General features: G+C 34.2%; 1 protein-coding gene across 23 annotated transcripts in view; it reads right to left on the reverse strand.

Moving 5' to 3' along the window:
* Nucleotides 1–20,588, reverse strand: part of SSBP2 (single stranded DNA binding protein 2) — a gene marked incomplete at both ends in the record, with an annotated part of 297,446 nt that overhangs the window by 14,668 nt on the left and 262,190 nt on the right. For 13 of the 23 annotated variants that reach the window (XM_080717342.1, XM_080717335.1, XM_080717337.1 and 10 more), the window contains 5 exons: nucleotides 1,195–1,223; nucleotides 3,105–3,183; nucleotides 5,011–5,081; nucleotides 7,630–7,684; nucleotides 9,895–9,930. In XM_080717342.1, coding sequence (XP_080573468.1) covers nucleotides 1,195–1,223; nucleotides 3,105–3,183; nucleotides 5,011–5,081; nucleotides 7,630–7,684; nucleotides 9,895–9,930 — 270 coding nt within the window. Of the gene's footprint in view, nucleotides 1–1,068; nucleotides 1,224–3,104; nucleotides 3,184–5,010; nucleotides 5,082–7,629; nucleotides 7,685–9,894; nucleotides 9,931–20,588 lie in introns of those variants that run through there. The other 10 variants (XM_080717339.1, XM_080717348.1, XM_080717345.1 and 7 more) reach the window with 6 other exon arrangements.

The following is a 20,588-nucleotide window of genomic DNA, read 5'->3' on the forward strand; positions in this document are numbered from 1 at the left end:
GCCTATAGGACTTAAGACCAAGCAGCTGGATAGTATGACAATAATGTCAGAATGACAATTTAAAACACTATTTTAGGTTGAAGTCTTAATTTAAAATGTTCTGAGCTGGGCATGGTGGCACATGCTTATCATCCCAGTACTTGGGAGGCTGAGACAGGAGGATCACAGGTTTGTGGCTAGCCTCAGTAACTTAGAAAGGATCTCTGCAACTTAGACCCTGTTTCAAAATAAAAATATTAAAATAGGGCTGGAGGTGTAGCTCAGAAATAGAATGCCCCTGGTTTTGCCACTAAAAAAGAAAGTGCCACAAAAAAAGAAAGAAAAAAAAAATGTTATGTAAATCAACCAATCTTATTTTCCTTGGCATCAGGATTTTTACATTATAATACATGAATATAAGTTAGATACAGAATTAAAAGCAAAGTCATCTTTTAATGAATTTCTCTATTTATTGAATATTATCTAGAAGTTGACTTCTAAGCAAGTTATTCTAGTGCTAGCTAATAATTAGCTTTTATCAAGCATTCTATATATATCTGACTCTCAGAGAGCTATTTTAAATTTATTATAACCTAAAAAACATTTGGTATTAGTTTTCAAAAAAATATCAGGCACTTAAGAAGAGGATTAATTGTAGATACTCAGACTACTGAAGGAGGAAAAATGTAGGGATGTTTATTTTCTTATAGTAATATAATTTTCCTCTAATTACTTTTTTATTCTATTTTGGAGACAAGAATGATTGCTTATATAAAAATTGCCTAACAAAGATGTTGAAAGACCAATTGAATGTATAAATGTAATGCCCTTCTAATATATTAACCATTTTTAAAAATTTACCTCTTCTCACATTTCTTTAGAGATCTTGAAATTTTCAAAAATAAAATTTAAACTGTAAGTTTAGCTTACAAATATGTAGTATCATATTGTATTAAATTGCTTATTACTTGAGTATGACTTAATCCTATGTAATATGTACTATATATGAATCTTAGGAACATTCAGAAAAGACTAATTGTATCCTCTGCCACAGATTACATGCTTTAATATTTGTAGCTGCCATTTAATCCTACTTGAACGTCTACCTTCAAACTTTGGTTCATGAACAAAATTCAGTTACTTCGGTAATATTAATGAGGATTCTATGTGGACTCTAATGCAGATAAAACAATACAGAGAACACATAGTACTTACCTTGGAAATACTGTCCATATCTCCTGAGCCTGAAAAAAAATGAAAAGAAAGCCTTTATTAGGTAAGTTACTGTTTGTGAATTAGATACTTCTATGAAGTGAATTAGCAATGTTTAATGGAAAAATGAAAGAAACTGGGACTCTAGTTCATTATCATTTCTTATTTTTAATGGAAGAATGAAGAAAATATTTTTATTATAGATTTCTGAAAGTAAAATACTAGCAAGATCATTTATACATTTTACTTGAGCTGGGTATGGTGGGGCATACCGGTAATCATAGCTACTTAGGAGGCAGAGGCAGGGAAATTGCAAGTTGGAGGCTGGTTGGCCAATTAATTTGGTAGACCTCACAATAAAAAATAGAAAGGGCTAAGTGTAGCTCAGTGGTAAAATGCCCCTGGGTTCAAACCTTAGTACCACAAACAAAATAAAACAAAAAAACCTCTCCCACAAAAAAATAAAAACAGAAACAAAGCCCCCCAAATAATAATTATGTGTTATCCAGTACAGCGTGGTGTGATGATCTCTGTAATATCCATTATGGTAGCCATAGGCTATACATGCCTGTTGTACACCTGATATGTGACAGTGGAATTGAAAAAATGAATATTAAATTTTATTTAACTTCAAATTAAATCGTCACACATGGCTAGTGGCTACTATAGTTAGGTGGTACATGTCAACCAGCAACAAATACAAACAGAACAAATTAAGACTTTCAAATCTAGTCAAAATATATGGATACTTAAAAGCACAGAAGTCTATCATGGTATTGCAAATAATTTCTGGATTATTGAATTTCCATAGAATTTCAAAGTATCAGAAGAAGGAATTTCTTGACCTTGGGCGAGGGAGGAAATTCTGTATATAACTGAAGCTGCCCATAGGTATAGTTAAGTTGTCTAACTTAAGAGAATCATCCAACCACATTGTCGACTTGCAAGTTAGTTTATGATCATGTTGTTTAATTATACACACACATAAGATATCTTTTTCTTTTGGCTTTGTATTCATCCTGCCTATAAGTAAAATATGCTATAAAACCTAGTAATTTTTGTACAGCTACTCTCTATTTATATTGTAAACTTTTATTAACCTTCAAGCTATTTGGCTTCATTTGGTAGGAAGGCATGACATACGAAGTGTGTTTTCAACTACGAGTTACATACTCGAGATCAGCTTTACAACGAAGACAATGTCCATGTAAGCAGTGTTATAAAGGGATCATTCAGATTTTCTGGGATATGATTACATATTTGATTTTTAAAAGAAGACACACATTAAAATACAAAAACAAGCCAGGCGTGGTGGTGTATGCTTGTAATCCCAGCATTTAGGAGGCTGAGACAAGAGGATCCAGGTTTGTGAACAGCCTTAGCTACTTAGGCTCTTTGCAACTCAATGAGACCGTTTCAAAATAAAGAATAAAAACATAGGCCTGGGGGTGTCACTCAGAGGTAGAACTCCCTTAGGTTCCATCCCCAGTGCCTCAAAAAAAAAATACAAAAACAAAATTAAGAAATTCTTGCATAGAACCGAATGAAGTTTCTCTGATACTGTGTCCATAGACTTCTGGAGACAAAGGCAGCAGCTGGGAAGATACTATGAGGGTGAAGTGTGCATTAAATGCGCAACTCAGCAATGTCTCCTTTGTCATAAACATTTAGATTGTGATGGGTTAAATACCTGTAACTATCAGACAGGGTACAAATCTCACACTTCTTATTTTCAAATGATCTCCACTTATAATTAATACACTATAAGCTATCATTCTAAAGTATTGCGAAAGGTTGATATATCTCAAAACGAGTAGATGGATATAAAAGAACTTTGCAAATCATAAAATCCACTATATAGAAATGAGGTTTTGTTTTCAATTTATTCTATACATCAAGTTGAAAATCCTTACCTAAAGAGCCATTCATGTGATGTGACTCCATTCCTCCTAATCCACCCATGGGACCATCTGACCCAGGGCCCATTGGAAACTATTTTAGAAATGAAGAAAATGACTGTGATCATATTGAAACAACTTTATCTCAATGTTACAGTCTCTACCTTTAACAAGATGCTGTCACAACTTATTTTCATTTTTAAGTTATAGTTTTTTCCTGCTGTGGATTCTCTAGTTGGATTGCCCCATCTCTCTCAACTCATCCATTCATGTCCAAGTTTTTCTTCTTCAGATATCCTCAACTAGAAACACATTCATTCCCAGGCAAATAAAATAAATAGTCTTTCTCCTATAATACTGAGCAACTTTCTACAATGAACCAAAGGTGGTTCTTAAGAAGCTGTTACCAGTATTGGCTTACTAAGAAGAGGAATCCAACATCACTATAGTAAGTGCTGTAAAGAGATGTGTTACAGTAGAGTCAGTGATGCAAAGTCCCTGGCCTGCCTGCTCTGCCTCCCCTTCCTATTCCTAGAATACTCTGGAGGAAACCTGGAGCCCAGTTTGAAAATAAATTATCTAAAATTACTTTATGTTTAGAGTTAAAACAGCATAGTGAGAACATTTTCTTTTAAAAGTTCCCATGCCCATGTATAGTGCCAATTGTTAAATGGTGTGTGTGTGTGTGTGTGTGTGTGTGTGTGTGTGTGTGTGTGTAGAGGGGTGGTGGTCGTAACCAACCATAAAGGATTTTGGGGTTTAAAACTGCCTTCAGTAGACAAATCTGAGTAACACCACCACTGTGGGGAAATACGGTGTTCTTTCTCTACTGTGAGCATGGTAATAAATTTTCTCATAAGAATGACAATTTTGTTGCATAAAATTGGGTATCTAAGAGCAAAATGGATTAAATTTTAGCAAACAATTTGGAATATATAAACCTTGCTGATAAATCAAAGAGACTGACTTTTAACCTACTATTGTTATTCACCTTTTACTGAAAGCACAGTTTAGATCTTGGCTGAAAACCTAGAGCTGGTAAGGCCAACAGACTATGAATTTATTTAGTTTGGCTTTTTGATATTCCCCCTAGTGTTTTAAAAGACACTAAGACGTAAGTAAGAATATATACATAACAAATATATCTTCTGATATTTCTTCAATTTCAGCTAATATATATATATATATATACATGTATATAATACATATGCTATATGTTATGTATATTATATGTATGTGTGCAGCATGTTATGTACTTATTTACAGCCACATCTAGCTTATTTAGATTAAAACTATATTATAGTTTTATTTATTTAATTAGATTACATTTATGGGAATTATATTTAAATATTTTTGTTAACATGTAGGCCTTATAGGTAAATTAAGCACTTTCTTATGAGCTTTTATGAAAAACCATGATCTTATACTTCGTTAAGAACACCCACAATCTTCTTATGAAATTGTCTCAATTCCATATTTAAACCCTAGCTTTTGTAATCTAAAAAATATATACTCAAATTCTTAACTACTTTATTTTTAAGTTTATTAAGGCTAAAATACCCACAGTGAAAAAAATTTAGTGATGCTAAAAATGCAATAAATATAAATGATTATATGCATTACCTTTCATTTTAAATAGTCAATATTAATCATTAAGTATTTTTATAAAATGAGAGGCCAGCATTTTATAATTTTTTAGATTCAGCTTTATATTTATATTTAAATTTAAATTACATTTATATGAAATCTCTTATATATGTTATGTTATCTTTTTTTCAAACCAGAGCATAGAAAGAATTTTTTCTGATCTTCAATAAGCTCCTGAATAATAAAGTATAAAGTTTATACAATACTCAGGAAGTAGAACATACTTAGAGTTCAAATATATTCCAAGAAATAAACAAAGAAGAGTCATATTTACATTAGGTCTGTTAGGTCCAGGAGGTACTGCATTCATTAAAGTATACATGTTGTCTCCAGAGTTGGTTGAATCTAAAAAAAAGTATATTTCTTAATTAATATCTCTCCCTATGAACTATACTATCCCAAGCCATCCCCAAACAATAATCAAAGATAATCTTGATATACAGTTAGATATTGACAGATATAACACCTGAGATAGTCCTTCCTAATATCTAGAAACAAACACTTGGCAGTCATTTTCTGACCCCCAGTCTATCATTCAAGGGTCATAAATAAGTTATAAAATAAAAAGAATAATAACTTCAATAATTCAGGTAAAAATACTATTTTTAAAATTCAAAAATTTACACTAAAGTTTTTTCTTTTTTAAGAACATGGATACATTTTGCTTTCTCTAAGCAATGACATGTATGCATACAACAGAAATATCTTAAATTTCAGATTCAGTAGCTTTTCAGTTTCATTACTTCCTTCCGTTTCCTCTACATGAATTTAAAAAATAGATATTTTAAGCTAATAATTAGTAAAAGTTTATAGAATTTTCTGACTCAATTCCAAAAGAAAGAAAGAATACAATAATAGAATTGGAATGAAAAACTCTCTTGCTTGAAGTAAAAGCCAGATTACTTCATCCAACAATTTTTTTTTTTTTTTGTATTGGGGATGGAACCCAAGGGCATTCTATGTGAGCTACACCCAAAGGCCTATTTTTTATTTTGAAACAGGGTCTCGCTGAATTGCAAAGGACTTCACTAAGTAGCTGAGGCTATCCGCCAACCCTGATACTCCTGTCTCAGCCTCCCGAATGTTGGGATTACAAGCATGTGCCACCATGCCCAGCCAACAATTTTTTTATAAAATTCTGTTTGCTGATTTCATTCTTGATTCACTGTAATAACTGTAGTATATCTCCATATGTCTATATAACATCTTGCAGTATTTTTAAAATTTTATATTTTAAGACTATTAGTTAACTTTAATTCTGTGAATATATGTTTTATGATGTAAAGCCTTGAATTAAAGGCTAATTATTATTTCACATTGATGAAATATAAATTATGGAATATAGTTTTTCCATTTCTCTCTCAATTATTCAGTTTTCTTAAATTTAATGTAGTAGGCCTCTCTATTAAAAAAAAAAGTGATGTGCCTAAAAAGATGTGTTTTGTACAGAGAGAAAAATAATTTGCTTTCTCGTGGCAGTAACCATGAAGTGGGACATGACAATCACACAATCTTATTGTGTGATTACTCAATAGACTTGAAAAAGCTTGTGATGTGCGTGTGCACCACTTACAGAGTAGGTTTAATGTCATGTATTTGTTGTTTGTTAACAGTGGTGTATAAATCTCAGTATTATTTTTTTACTCCCAAGTGAATACATCATAGTATTGAAAATATTGGAATGACTCCTATTTGTCTGTGCTAGTGAGGCCCCACCCTGGTTTTGTGGCCTTAATTCTCTCCATATCCTTCAGTGTGCTGAACTCCTGTCAACCCAGGATACACATTTCTTCCTGCCTGGGACCAACTTTCTCATCTCTGTATGTTTGTGTTCTCTTCCTCCATGCATCTTCTCCTCAGTATCCACCTCCTGAAATTCCAGTTACTATTCAAGGCTCATTTCAAATGTCACTTCTTCCAGGAAGTGCCTTTCTTATTTCCAAGTATGTGAGTACTCCTTAACTAATAAATTATGCCTTACATTACAGTTAATATTTTGTCTTATTCTTGTTTTCTACTTCTAAGTAGACTATATTAAGCTCATTGAGAGAAGGAAAGGGACAAAATGACTATGTCATACTTGTCTTGTGTACCTCGGGTAAAAAATACCTGCTAAGTAAGATTTAACTAATGGAATAAATTCTGTTATATGCAAGTTTATGTTTCAGAAAGTCTTGTATTGCTTTTTTTTTGTAACAAATTAGCCTTTCAAATGGGCTATCAACTGTATTAACTTTACTCTTGGTTAAAAAAATGCAGAAAGGAGATACATTTATTATTTTTAAAGCCAATAGGGAATATAATTTTACCTGAAAAAAAAATAGTAGCAAGGATGCTATTTTATTTTCTTCCTCCTCTTCTTCCTTTTTTTTTTTTTTTTTTTGTTCTGGGGAGTAAACCTAGGGTCATTCAACCTCCAAGTTATACTCACCACCCCGTTTTTGTTTGTTTGTTTGTTTGTTTGTTTTGTGATACTGGGAATGTATCCTAGCCCTATTTTTTAAGTCTTTTTATTTTTGAAACAGGGTCTCATTGAGTTGCGAAGGGCCTCACTAGGTAGTTGAGGTTGTCCATGAATGGCGATTCTCTGGTCTCCACCTCCCTGATGCTGGGATTACAAGCATGTGCCACCACACCCAGCCTTACGCAACAAAATTTTTCTAAATGCTTAAGTAATTGAGCAATTGTTATTTAATAACCCTGTTTCTTTCTATCTGCTACATCTGTTCTACTTCTTTAACCATCATGAGATAATCAATACTAACTTTATTTTAAATAATTTCTATAATTTGTGCTTTTATTTTAATCAAATATACCTTTATTTTAAAAATCAAATTCTAATAATAAATGATTTTGTTCTAATAATCAAACATGGCTAGTTGGATTACAATACCTGCTGGACTAGGCATGATGGGCGTTCCTGGTGGCCCTCCACCTCCTGGAGGACCCTAAATAACCATACAGAATTTCAGTAAAAGTAAGGCATTTCATTAAACAATGTAAGGAAAAAAGATATTTCTATTTTCTTCATAACTTACTTTCTTTGAATGTGCTATTATTTCAATATTATGTAAAACATAATTCAGCTTAACTATGTTGAGACTGCTTTGATAGGTTTCCAAAAACAATAAGCCTGTAATACTGATTTATTATTCATGACTTAATCATATCAGGTATAATGAGGTTGGGGAGAAACCACTTAAATAGGGCCTTTACAAAACCATAAAATAAAAACAGCTCATGTGGACTTGTGATTTACTTTACTGTAACTTTCTTACATTTTATACCACTGTGGTTTTTTTTTTTTAACAAGAAATAGAAAAGATATTCACTTAGGGAATATCTTTAAGAATCAAAAGAAACTTAGAGATTTGAATTTTTAAATCTTAATTTTTTAAAGGAAAGGAGGGAGGGAGGAAGAAAGGAAAGGATGAAAGAAGGAAGGAATAAAAGGAAGGAAGGAAACAAAGAAGGGAAGGGGAGAGGGAAAGGAGGAATAAAGGAAAGAAAAAGGAAGGAGGGAGACTGGAAGGAGGAAGGAAAGAAGGAAGGAAGCAAGGAGAGGTCTTTTTTCTTGTTGTGATAATGGGGATTGAACTTAGGGGCTTTATGCATCGGAGCTATATCCCCAGCCCTATTTTATTTTTTAAATTTTGAAACAGGGTCTCACTAAGTTGTTCAGGACCTTGCCAAGTTGTTGAGGCTGGCTGTAAAGCTGCAACCCTCCTGTCTCAGCCTCCCAACTGCCAGGATTACAACCATGTGCCGGGCGGAGATATTCATATTTTAAAAATGATGCTACATTGATGCTATTTTTTCTTCTAGCAGCATCAACTGCAGCAGTTCTGCAGCAGATACGTTCAGCTATCACATCTTAGAAATGAGGGGTGATGTTGACTAACGCTGTAAGTAACTAAGGCTGCAGGTTTGTGAACATTGTGAAATAGAGAATAGGCAATTCTGAAGTTAATTCCGACAACCAAAATGTATAAATCAGGCAATGGGTTTTGGAATTTTTCAGATGCTCCATGTATAGTGACCAAACTAACTCATAAGTGGCCAAATTTCCACTTCATTTTGAGTATGTAGCTATACCATTATTTATTTCAAGTAACATATTTATTTACTATTTCATAAATAAATTTTCTTTCTAATAAAAATCTACAATTTTATGAAACTATATCTAAGGCTTATTCTTAACTGACTTTAAGGAAAAAACATTTCACCAAACATTTCTTATTTTCAGTTTTGTTTCAGAAAATGTGAAGAAAATTAGACTTTGCTAATTTGTGTAAGTTGTAGGAATATTAAGCACTAAGTTTACAGGACCAAAGCAATTTGTGGTTTTTACTATGTCAATAAAACATTATATCCAAGGGGAGTAATGTGCTTATTGATTTTCTTCTCAGGCACTCCTTTATTTGGTTGGGCACAACTTCTGAAAAGTTCTTTAAGTATGATTTCCCCTTTTGCCATTTCATCCTTGCTTCTCAGTTAGGCATACACCCCTAAATATTGCAACAAATTATCCCTTATGGTGGCCTTGAGATTAACAGGGATCATAATATGGTGATGGTTAAAAGGTCATTTGTGAGTTCAAGAGTCTTTATAAAACTTGCCAATTTGACTTCAGCTCTACACGAATTACTGAAAAAATTTAACATGTATTAAATAATAATGAGAAGAAAAACAGGTGCTTTGATTTTTAAGAATGAAAGAAAACCAGAAGATCCTTCCAGAGCACTAGGCATTCTTCTTCTGACTCACTTGTGATTGGGAGAAAGTCTAATGTCTTTTTAAACTCAATGTGGTGAGTGGGGTCAGGAGGGGTGCACATTATTCTCCTGGAGAACTGCAAATCCAAGCATATCATTGTGTAACTGGAGATGGCTCTCCTCATGATTGGATAGAGAATATTGTACTGGTTTCCAGAAACATATGCTGAAGTAAAACACAGTACTCAGGGCAATTCTGGACAGATTGATAACTGTTTCACTAATGAATATCAACATATGTACTGAGGTTGGCAGATGAAAAAACTCAAGATGTTCACTTCTTGGCCAATACACAGAGGCACTTAACATCTGGACAGCTATTTCATTGCTCAAATAAAATGTAACATCAATTCTTATGAGCAAACAAACCCAAATGTACTTACTACGTAATTCCCAGGAGATGCTGAGGAGTACGGTATCTGGAACATGAACAGGACAAAAGACAAATATTTTGATTCAGGTGATGGCAATATGGGACTGGCCTGAATAAAGCTATTTCTTGACATTTATCAAGTTTTAAATTACGTCACAAAGGACAGTAATAGTACTTTATATCTGTTTACATGATACAAAACTGATTATATTGGGTCTATGAGAAAAAATGTAGATTTTAGTCAAGAGAAATTGAGATAGAACTGAAGCATCAAGTTATATTGGTCTCAGGTCAGTTGTACATACTGCTTGTTACTAATGACTTATTCAGTAATTAGAAAGATATTATATATATCTACACATATATATTTGTATAGCTAAAAAACAAAAAAAACCAAAAAAAATTTCAAATTATAGCTTTACAGATACAAGTTCTAAGCTATGTGGTTTTTTTTTTAATAAAAAAAGAGTTTTCACATTCATGCGGTTGTATGGTTAAGTATTTGATATACAGGCCTCATCTTTTTCCATTCCCCATCCAGTTATCTAAAGAAAACAATATAATAAATGCAAAAGAATTTGTTAATATGAACCTCCAAACAATATCCATTTTTTGAGAATTAGGTAGGGATAACACATTTCCTCTTTCTCTTGGAATCAAGACCTTAAACAAGCTCTTTTCTAGATGTTAAAGGTGTGAATATCATAATGCTGTAATAAATTAAAAATAAAAAACTAGAAAACTTATGTTTAAAAATTAACCACTAAGTCTGGATATTATTAAGGTAAAGTTAAATCCTAACATTTTTAACACTAGCTCACTTGCATGAAGACACTGTATATCCAGGAGGTATTTTTGCCTTGTTTTAATAAAGCAATAAATTATTGTCTACCCCAAGTCAGACAGCCAGAGCCAGAACAGGACCTTTAGAGAAGTGAACATTTATGGTGCCTGTTCTCTAATATATCCCGCCACACCAACAGCTACTATATCATGGACATAAAATAATGTCAAATCATAAAGTCAGAATAAGTACAACAAATTTATTATTTATCCTTGAACAATTATTTGATGCTTTTTTGCGATGATTTAATATTAAGTTAATCAAAAAGCTTTTCTTCTCATGTTCAGCATCTTTAGATTAAAGTCCCTGGCGCCCCTGCCTGGTCTGTCTATGGGTTTTCAGCGCTGCAGATAGCAACTGCTGGAGTGCTGGCACCACTGATGACAGGGCTCGCTTCCACTGTGAGTGCTGAGATCTCCTGGGGCATTCATCAGTTACTGGATTTGGTGAATGAATACAACCTTGCTTTCTTGGGCCCCTTTCAACACAGATCAGATCTACCATCCCTCCTCTCCTTCACATTATTTTATTATCTGCATCTGTCCTCTCCAAATTACCAACTATTCGATGGGTTCCTGGGACAAATTTTATCTCCCTCTGTCTTCAGCACCTGGCTACTGTTGCTTTGCTACTCTAAATTGCTTACCATCGTGCTTAAGCAACTTCAAGGGGGCAATCTAGCCATCGTTAGATCTTTAAAATTCACAGTTCACTGCCATCTTTTACTTTATAAAATACTGCCCTCTCTTCCATTTATGAGTATTTAGAATACTTTGTACAGAGTTACAATTATCCTATAGATATTTTATTCTTCGACATTCACAAAAATCACTTTATATTCCAACCAGAGTCTTTTTCCATCATAATCCTTCCATGTTTACTTAGACAATTATTTATCTCTTAGTTTATATTGTCTCTATCCTTCCTCCATGCTACTGTCAACATTGTATTTCTTTATCCTATATTTTATTTTTATTTTTTATTTTTGGTGGTACTGGGAATGGAACCCTTCTACCTCCGGGCTACACTCCCTGACCTATTTTTATATTTTTTATTTGGAAACAGGGTCTCTTAAGCCAGTGCAGCTGGCTTCGAACCTGTGCAATCCTCCTGTCTCTGTCAAGCACGGGGATTACAAGCCTGCGCCACCATGCCCGGCTCTTTATCCTATGTTTTGAATTAATTATCCTAAAGTCTCCTTTGGTGGTTCCCATCTCTTTGGTCACCACTTTACTAACTTTTATGTTTTATAGCAAAGATTTCCTGGAAGTAAACTCAAAACAAGCAAGGCTAATAGGTCCAAAATGTAATCATTCTTCATTTTCCACCTAATCTTCATTAATGTCTGGAAGCATTTTGGCCCTGCCTTTATGGAAACCCTGAAGCATATTAGTAATGTGCCAGTGCATCCAGTACATTTCAAGTGGGGGATGGAGAGAAAGGCCTGATTGTAGCTTTTGCCAATTTCTGTGATGTAAATATTCCCATATGTGAGAACTCAGGTTATCAATGGTTTAACAACTAGCTCACAAAATTTCTAAATATTTAACAATTGATTCTTGTGAGCTGCCCTCTTGGTGACATACCATCTGAGTAGAGACTTTGCCCTCCAGTCTTACATTAAAGCCATCAAGCTTTTGCTATGCCTTTATTTTTAGCTTAATATCTCCATTGTTTATAAATTTTAATCTATTTATCACAAGTAGGGAAAAATACTTTCTGCTCATTTGAAAAACTAGCCTCCCAACTTTTCCATTCTTCAAGTCCCTGCTCCTTTTATATTTTTTATTTTTTATTCCTAATGGCTCCTTCACAGATTTAAATATAATTATTATTCTAAAACACTTTTAAGAAATTTGTTATATAGTTTCTCACTTTCTATTTTTGTCCTGTCAAGCTCTTTCATTTTGGCTTATACTCACTATTTTTTCTTTACATTTTTTTCAGTGCCTTGATTAAAAATCAGCATTTGTGCTATTATCCCTAGTACTGTACTGAACTTGTATTCTTGAAAGTTATCAGCAAGGTCAGACAGTTTAGTGCAAGAGACATAAAATACAACAATGTAGGAGAAGTACTCTGTGGGTATACAAGATATGTTTGAGCTAGGCAGCTGGGGACTTATAGAAAATAGGTGCCCACCTGAAAAATGAAAAGGACTGGTGGAAGGACGGAAAAGGGAGGAAGGGAGGGAGAATTCTGAGAAGGTACATACTTCATTGGGAAGATGCTATGCAATTTCTCTTTCTTTCTTTCTTTTTTTCTTTCTTTCTTTCTTTCCTTTTTTCCATCCTTCCTTCTCTCTCTCTCTCTCTCTCTCTCTCTCTCTCTCTCTCTCTCTCTCTCTCTCTCTCTTGTGGTACTGGGGATGGAACCCAGGGGCATTCTACCCCCAAGCTATACCACCAGCCCTATTTTTTATTCTTTATTTTGAAACAGGGTCTCACTGAGTTGCAGAGGGGCTCACTAAGTAGTGGAGGCCATCTGTGCACCACGATTCTCCTGTCTCAGCCTCCCAAATCCTGGGATTACAAGTGTGTGCCACCATGCCTGGTGGATGCTATGTAATTTTATATGGCCACCACGCTGTGAGACTTATAGGGGTTGTGGTAAATGATGAGGCTGTGTGGCTAGATTAGGATGAATGTATGCTGTAGGAAATAAGAAGTCATAAGCATCTCAGAGACTTGTTCAAATTTATTCTTTAGTAAGATAATTCTAGAGGCATCCCAGACGTAAGTTCAAGTAGAGGACTATTGGAAAAAGTCGAAGCAAGAGAGAATAAAAACAGTTGTAGGTGGTGCTGATTAAGATAAGTAGAAATGAAGGAATTTGAAAGTCATTTAACAAATTACTTGCCAGGGCTTCATAACAAATGGTGTGGCAAAGAAGGAAAGGAAGGTATTAATTTCTAGGTTTCAAACTCAGCGACTGAGTAAATGATATTGCTGCCTGTTCACATACAGGGAATCACGAAATGGTCAGATTTGAAAAAAAATGCCATATATGTTGAATTAGAAGGCACCAGTAGATACTGAGGTAAGTACAGCCCACAAAAATTTATAATTATATGTGTAGAACTTATTAGAGATCAAGACTAAAAGTCAAGCTTCGAATGAATAGATGGACAACATAGTTGATCTAGGATTTCACTAGATTTCTGGATAGTTGAAACTACTAGAAAACATTAAAGTGGAAAAAAATCAGACAAGCAGCTCAGGAATGTAATTAGAAAACATTACTGATTGGGGAAAGGTAGATAATGTAATTGAATAAAAACTGGAAGAAAAGAAGCAGGCAGTAAGTGTAGCTTGGCTAGAATGTATCTTACAGGCTTGAGTCTTTAAACCTTTCTGAGACATACCTAAAATATATAATAAAAACTTTAATAACAACATGAAAAATAAAAAATTAAAATAAATTAATAAACATTTAAAATGAAACTACACAGTCAAACAATTCAGAGGTCAGATACAGTGGACACTGAAAGTAAACTGCTATATTTGGTTGGTGAGAGGTCCCTAGTAAATTTCAGAATAGAACCTCCATGGGAATTGAAATGCGTTGAGCAGTTGGTTGAGAAGTCAGTTCAGTGAGTCTCCTTTCATCACTTGGAGTAGGCACTGCACTGCCATACAATGATAGAAAGAAAGGAAGGCCCAGGAATTCACTAGCTGGTGGAATGGAGCGGGGGTGTGAGAGAGTTATGATGGTGGTTTGAGACTTAGGCAGGTTGAGTGGAGTTTTCCATCAGCCATTCAACTCTGCATGAGAGGAGGACACAGGGCTTAAGGTTGTCTTGGGATTTTGTTCAATGGTATAGCAAAAAAGTAAAGATCCAGTCATTGACATTGAAAGTAAAGAACATTTGTAGTTCTGAGACAAGAAAGATGACTAAGGCTCTAATGATTTTTACAGGTGAAAGATAGAAATCTGAAGAGAGTTGAGTTGAGTGATTTTTATTTTATTTTTCTCTGTAAAATGAGACAATTGTAGTTGGTAGAGAAGGGACCAAACATAATGCAGGGGACACAATGGGAATAATAAGTTGCCCCAGTCACTGAGGAAAGCAGGTAAAGTAGCAAAGGAAAAGTTTTTTAAAAAGTAAATATAGGAGGCCGGGCGTGGCGGCTCACGCTTGTAATCCCCGTGCTTGGGAGGCTGAGACAGGAGGATCGTACAGGTTCGAAGCCAGCCTCAGATACTTAGTGAGGCTCTCAGCAACTTAATGAGACCCTGTTTCCAAATGAAATATAAAAAAGGTCTGGGAGTATAGCCCGGAGGTAGAAAGCCTCTAGGTTCCACCCTCAGTACCACCAAAAAATAAATAAATAAATAAATATAGGTCAGGCATTAGGACCCAGCTGAGGTTCAACATCATAGATTTAAATTATAACCTAAGTACAATTATAGAAATATATATATATATATATATATATATATATATATATATATATTATTATAACCAAAGAAGGTGTTTTACAAATACTTCAAATTTAATGTTCAAAGAAACAAAACCAGAAAATAATAAACAAATCTCATGTTTCTAAATCTGCTTTTCCCTCTATATTCCTAACTCAGTTGTGTTATTACACATCTCTGAGATGCCTGAGTTCAAAGACTTTAAATCACCTTCAATTTTTCCTTCTCTTTATCCTTATATCTTCTACTATCTCGAAATCCCACAATTGATATAAAATGCCCATTAAGATGAGATGCTAGCGAGAAACTGGGACACAGGAAGGACTCCAGACAAAGAAGAAACCTTAGTGGAGTGAAGGAGGGGGACCTGAGGAGACGAGAAACAGAAGACCTGAAGTGGGAAATACCTCAACAGACATGATGACAGACAGAAACCTATCAAAGCCAGTCACTGTCTGAGCACAGGAAGGTGGGGAGGGAGAGGGGCAGATAAATAAAAACTAAAAAAAAAAAGCTGAGATGAAAGATACAATTAAGGTTTAGGTTAAAAATCACAGAATTAGGTCAGTATCATAGAACTACAAGAACCAGTCACTCAACAGATGAGAAAATTAATGACTATATCTACTGCCCACCTAAGATAGACAATTCAAGAGCTACAATTCGAATCTAAATATTGTGAAATGTTCTGATTCCTAACTGGCATGACTGTGGTGCTATGGTAGAAGCCAGAGAAGTAATAAGAGGGCTTTTGTTTTTAAAATGATCAGTAACATTTTAGCTACGCACTTTCCTTAAACTGTAAGTTTAAAAACTATTTTATAAGTACTGGTTAACTAGAAATTAGTGAGAACAACATCAAGACATCAGTATTCTTTTAAAAGTGTGAGCATCTATTTGTATAGAACAGAGCCTATTCAGAGTAATTTTCTTTAGGCTTAAACACTATAATGGATTCTCACTCTTTTCCTTAAAGTAGTATCCTCTTTCTCTTTCCTGGCAAGTCAATGACGAATATAATGTTATACTGAACATTGGTTACTTTTACCAGTAACCAATGTTACTTTTGCTAACAGTAACTTTAATTTTGTTTGGTAAGCTATATCTCCCTTATTTTTACTCCATATTGTCTGAATGAAACTCATGGACTAGGTGTGTGACCTAAACCTGGCAGATATAGTATTACACCCTCACCTTAACTGTTTCATGAATGAGCATATGACTCAAGCTAAGCAAATCCAGTGCAGATATTTTCAATTCCTTTCTTAACTGAGAAAGAGTTGTGTTCTTTTGTATTCAACTAAGAGCTGTGAGATAGAAAGCTAGAGCTTCACACAGCGTTCTTGTTATGAAGAGAGAAACAAAGGTAAGAAAGAAATGAGACTGGGTCCTGACTAGATTATTCGAACTCTTGGCACCAAATTGTGAAAGACAAATTTAAAATCTAGACTTCAGATACGTGATCTAGTAATATTCTCTCTCACTATGAATCTACTTAGGTTAGTTTTTTGTACAGTAATTAAGAGTTTTCATTTTTACCAGGCATGGAAGGTTAAGCCTATAATCCAGTATTTGGGAGGCCGAGACAAGAAGATCTTAGGTTTAGGAGAGCCTCAACAATGTAGCAAGACTCTCAGTAAACTAGAGGGACTCTATTTTTAAAAACAAAACTATAAAGGCCTGGGGTATAGCATAGAGGTAGAAGCCCCTGGGTTTAATCTCCACTGCCACAAAAAAAGAGTGACTATTTTTAGTAAAAATGCTTTATAGAGATAAGAACTTTCTGTATAAACAAACCAAAACACAGTTCCTTGTAAAAAAAAAAAAAAGAAAAGAAAAAAGAAAAAAGAAAAAGTAGAATTGGTAGATTTGTAAGCAAACTTCCAAACAAGAATCTAAGGCCCCAACTACAGTGCTCAGAGTTAAAGAAGTTAAAAATAAAAACTAGACTTTTATTCTGTGTTAATAACATAAATTTGTCCTTAAAAATGTTTTTCTTGCTATCATTGAAGAGGGCCATTTTTTTTATCAAAATACTTTTTTTTTTCAGGACAAAATTGTGAATGGTCAAATACTACACATAGCTTACTATCTTATAACTAGTGTTAGGTAAGTTTTGTACTTTCACAGAAGTGAGTTATAAACAAAGGAAGCTGAAAGGCTAGAATGACCTCTGTGGAGTTTGGCTGAAAATTAATTATCAGTTACAACGCTATTAATACACAGAGTTAAATAAAGATATAGATAAGTGTGGGTAGGTACAGACACACACATCTGTCTTTTAATGCTTCTGGTTGAGAGGGCTGAGGAGCTGTTTGACTCCCAATGTTTTAAACACCATTCTCCACTAAAATGCCCATGGAATTTTTAAAGATATGGCTGTTTCTGGGGCTAAGATTGGGAGAGTACAAGACAGGAGTCATTAGTGCTCCTAGAAATAATGGGACATTTTACAAGGACAAATGGTCTAGCTTGTTGGGGTTCCTAGGGGCCAAATTTAAGACAATATTAGCACTCTAAACCTCCCGAGTATGACAATCCATGAGTACATCTGATATACACGACTGGATACCAATGGAGAAAAAGAACAGCTCTTTTTTCTAGTAGAAAGACAACTGATAAATGGAAAAGAAAAGAAAGAATTAAAAAATATCCGCTTGGAAACCAAAAACATAAAAAATTATTCATATAAAAGCTATAATGGATGTCAAAAATTGCTGATGAAGATATAAGGAGGAAGAAGATATTTGTCATAGTTTCAAAGTCTGTATCCAAGTTGATAATTACAAGGGAAAATGGTAATTTTACAATCACAAAAATATGACAAAGAACACTTTAACCAAATGATCAAAATTAACATTACTAGTTAAAAGGGCAGACCAGCATATAAATCTTCTGAAATGATGAACTAAGGAAAACACAAAACTACTTTTGTGATATATTTTTTTTCTTTTTCTTTTTCTTTTTTTTTTTTTTTGGCGGGTCTGGGTCTGGGGATGGAACCCAGAGGCATCTGACCTCCGAACTACACCCCCTGCCCTATTTTTTATTCTTTATTTTGAAACAGGGTCTCACTGAGTTACAGAGGGCCTTTTGTGATATTTCTGCCCAAAAATATATATCCCAAATCTAATTGTAAGGCAAAACCAGGTAAAACCAACTAGTGGGACAGTCTAAATAATAGCTGGTTGCATTCAGCACAACAAAAGTTGAAGAGCTATTTCAAGTTAAAAGAGATAAAGAGACATGAAAGATGAGTGTAACAAGAGGATATTTTTTGTTATAAAAGATATTATTGAGACAATTGGCAAAATCTAAATAAGGTCTGTGGATTAGAAATAGCATAATATCAATGTTAGGTCCCTTATTTTGATCGTTGGAGTTATGACAGATGTCTTTCCTATTTCAGGAAACACACACTGAAGTATTTAGTGATATTTTTCAGGAAACCTAAGTGGTTCAGGAAAAAAGTGTATAAATATTAATATTTATACAATATATAAATATTATGTGTTATTATATATGATACACAACACATATAACATCTTATATATGTATATATAGAGAGAAATCATAAAGCAAATGTGCTAAAATATTAACACAGGGTAATTTGAGTGAAAGGTATATGGGGATTCTTTGTATTATTCTTGAAAGTTCCTGTAAATTTGAAGTTACTTAAAAATAATGAAAAAATAAGTAAACCACATTTAAAAACAGTAGAAACAAAAGTAAACAAACAAAAACACTTTAATATGTTCCCCTGAGGAATCAGAGACTTGTTGTATTTACACAAACTGAAATTATTTGTAACATTAAGTATGCAAGGAATTCTAAGAAACATGGAATTCAAAATAAAACAGATGAGTTGTCACTTCAAAATAATTTGGGGACAAAAACAGTCCCTCCTCAATACTTTCTGCTTTTATTCCACAGAAACTCTTTGCTTCTAGAAAGCCACCAGTGTTCAGAGTTTCTTTCTTGCTCTCATAATAGATCATTTTTGGAGGAATGCTTTTCCTTTTCATGCCTGAGATAATGGTATGTTTTCCTTCTGAAGAGTAAGCACTGGCTCCCCACCTACTGGTACACTCTTCTGAGAGGCAGATATTTCTGCACGTGGTACGTATCAGCAGAGAAGACTGCTTTCAGCTTTCTTACTTGCCTGCATTTGTGCTGGTCAAATGGCTATTTCAAATTGATTGTGGGGATCAATCTGATGTACACAGCTCTTACTCTAAGTCCTACTATTTCTCAGGGTTTAAGAATGCCAAACTGCTGTCCTGATGCACTCAGTCTTCTACCTATAGTGCTCAGCTCTATGGAATTCTGAGAAGATGGGGTTCCTACATATTATCAGAAGGCAGAGTTCTCTTCTCATCTTTGCCTCTATCTAAAAATTTTCACATGAATAATATACTCCCTAAGTACAGTGCACCACCCTCAGTATCAAATGCTGCCCAGCTTCCTAATGGGCTTTGGGAGATAAATCTCTGTATGAGTCTACCATAGGAGGACTGATGGAGGTGGGTAGTGTGAACTGTCCTCAGGCTGCCTGCAAAAGACTGTGCTGGGATGGCAATGAGGAAGGACAGAGAGTCCTCTTGCATCTGGGTAGGAAGGTTTACCACTTGAGTTAAGCTGGGATGTGGTTATGCTTTTTAATCCAGTTTCATCAAACACAAAGATAAAAGAAATCCTTTCCAGATTCTGGCACTAGGAAGATTGTCAGTTTTCAGTGTTACCAAAAAATATTTTTTTCCTGCATCCTTATGGGCATTTTAATAGGGGGTTGAAAGATGTATATTTTGATCTGCAAGCCAGGTGCCATTTTGAAGAGAAAATTTTGAGTGAATTTCTTTCTTGCTCTCATAATAAATCATTTTTGGAGGAATGCTTTTCCTCCAAATTAGTTAAGACATATAGTAAGAAGCAAACAGAAATGTGAACTCTTTTAAAGCATATAAGCAAATTTAAAGAATTTTGGAGGAGCAAGGTTATTTGCATTATAACATGAAGTAGGAAGAGTATCTTAGAAAGATTTGAACAGACCAGTGAAGATTTAAATGCAAGCAACATTATTCTTTACACCTCAAATAACTTTGTTATTAAATATCTAGCAATTAAAGCTAAGAGAAGAGCAGGTAATATAAATTAATGATTTTTCTCTACAGACATGAGATTTATTTACTCAATTGTGAAGACAGTGATTTTTGTGTTAGAATAGCAATGGATTTATAATGAATTCCAATTTCGCACATAGCTCATTTTTAAACTTAACCACTAAATCAGTTTCATGTTTATTTAGCATTAAGGCCACTGCTAACAAATGCAGGTATTTTTGTGTACACCAGCAAAAGCATCCCTCTGGACAGATGCTCCCAGACAGCTCAAGTAGGGCTGAGATGGCATTTTAAGCCCCCACCTACTCCCTTGACTCA

Source organism: Muscardinus avellanarius (assembly GCF_963383645.1).
Source record: "Muscardinus avellanarius genome assembly, chromosome: 1".
NCBI classification, from domain to species: Eukaryota; Metazoa; Chordata; class Mammalia; order Rodentia; family Gliridae; genus Muscardinus; species Muscardinus avellanarius.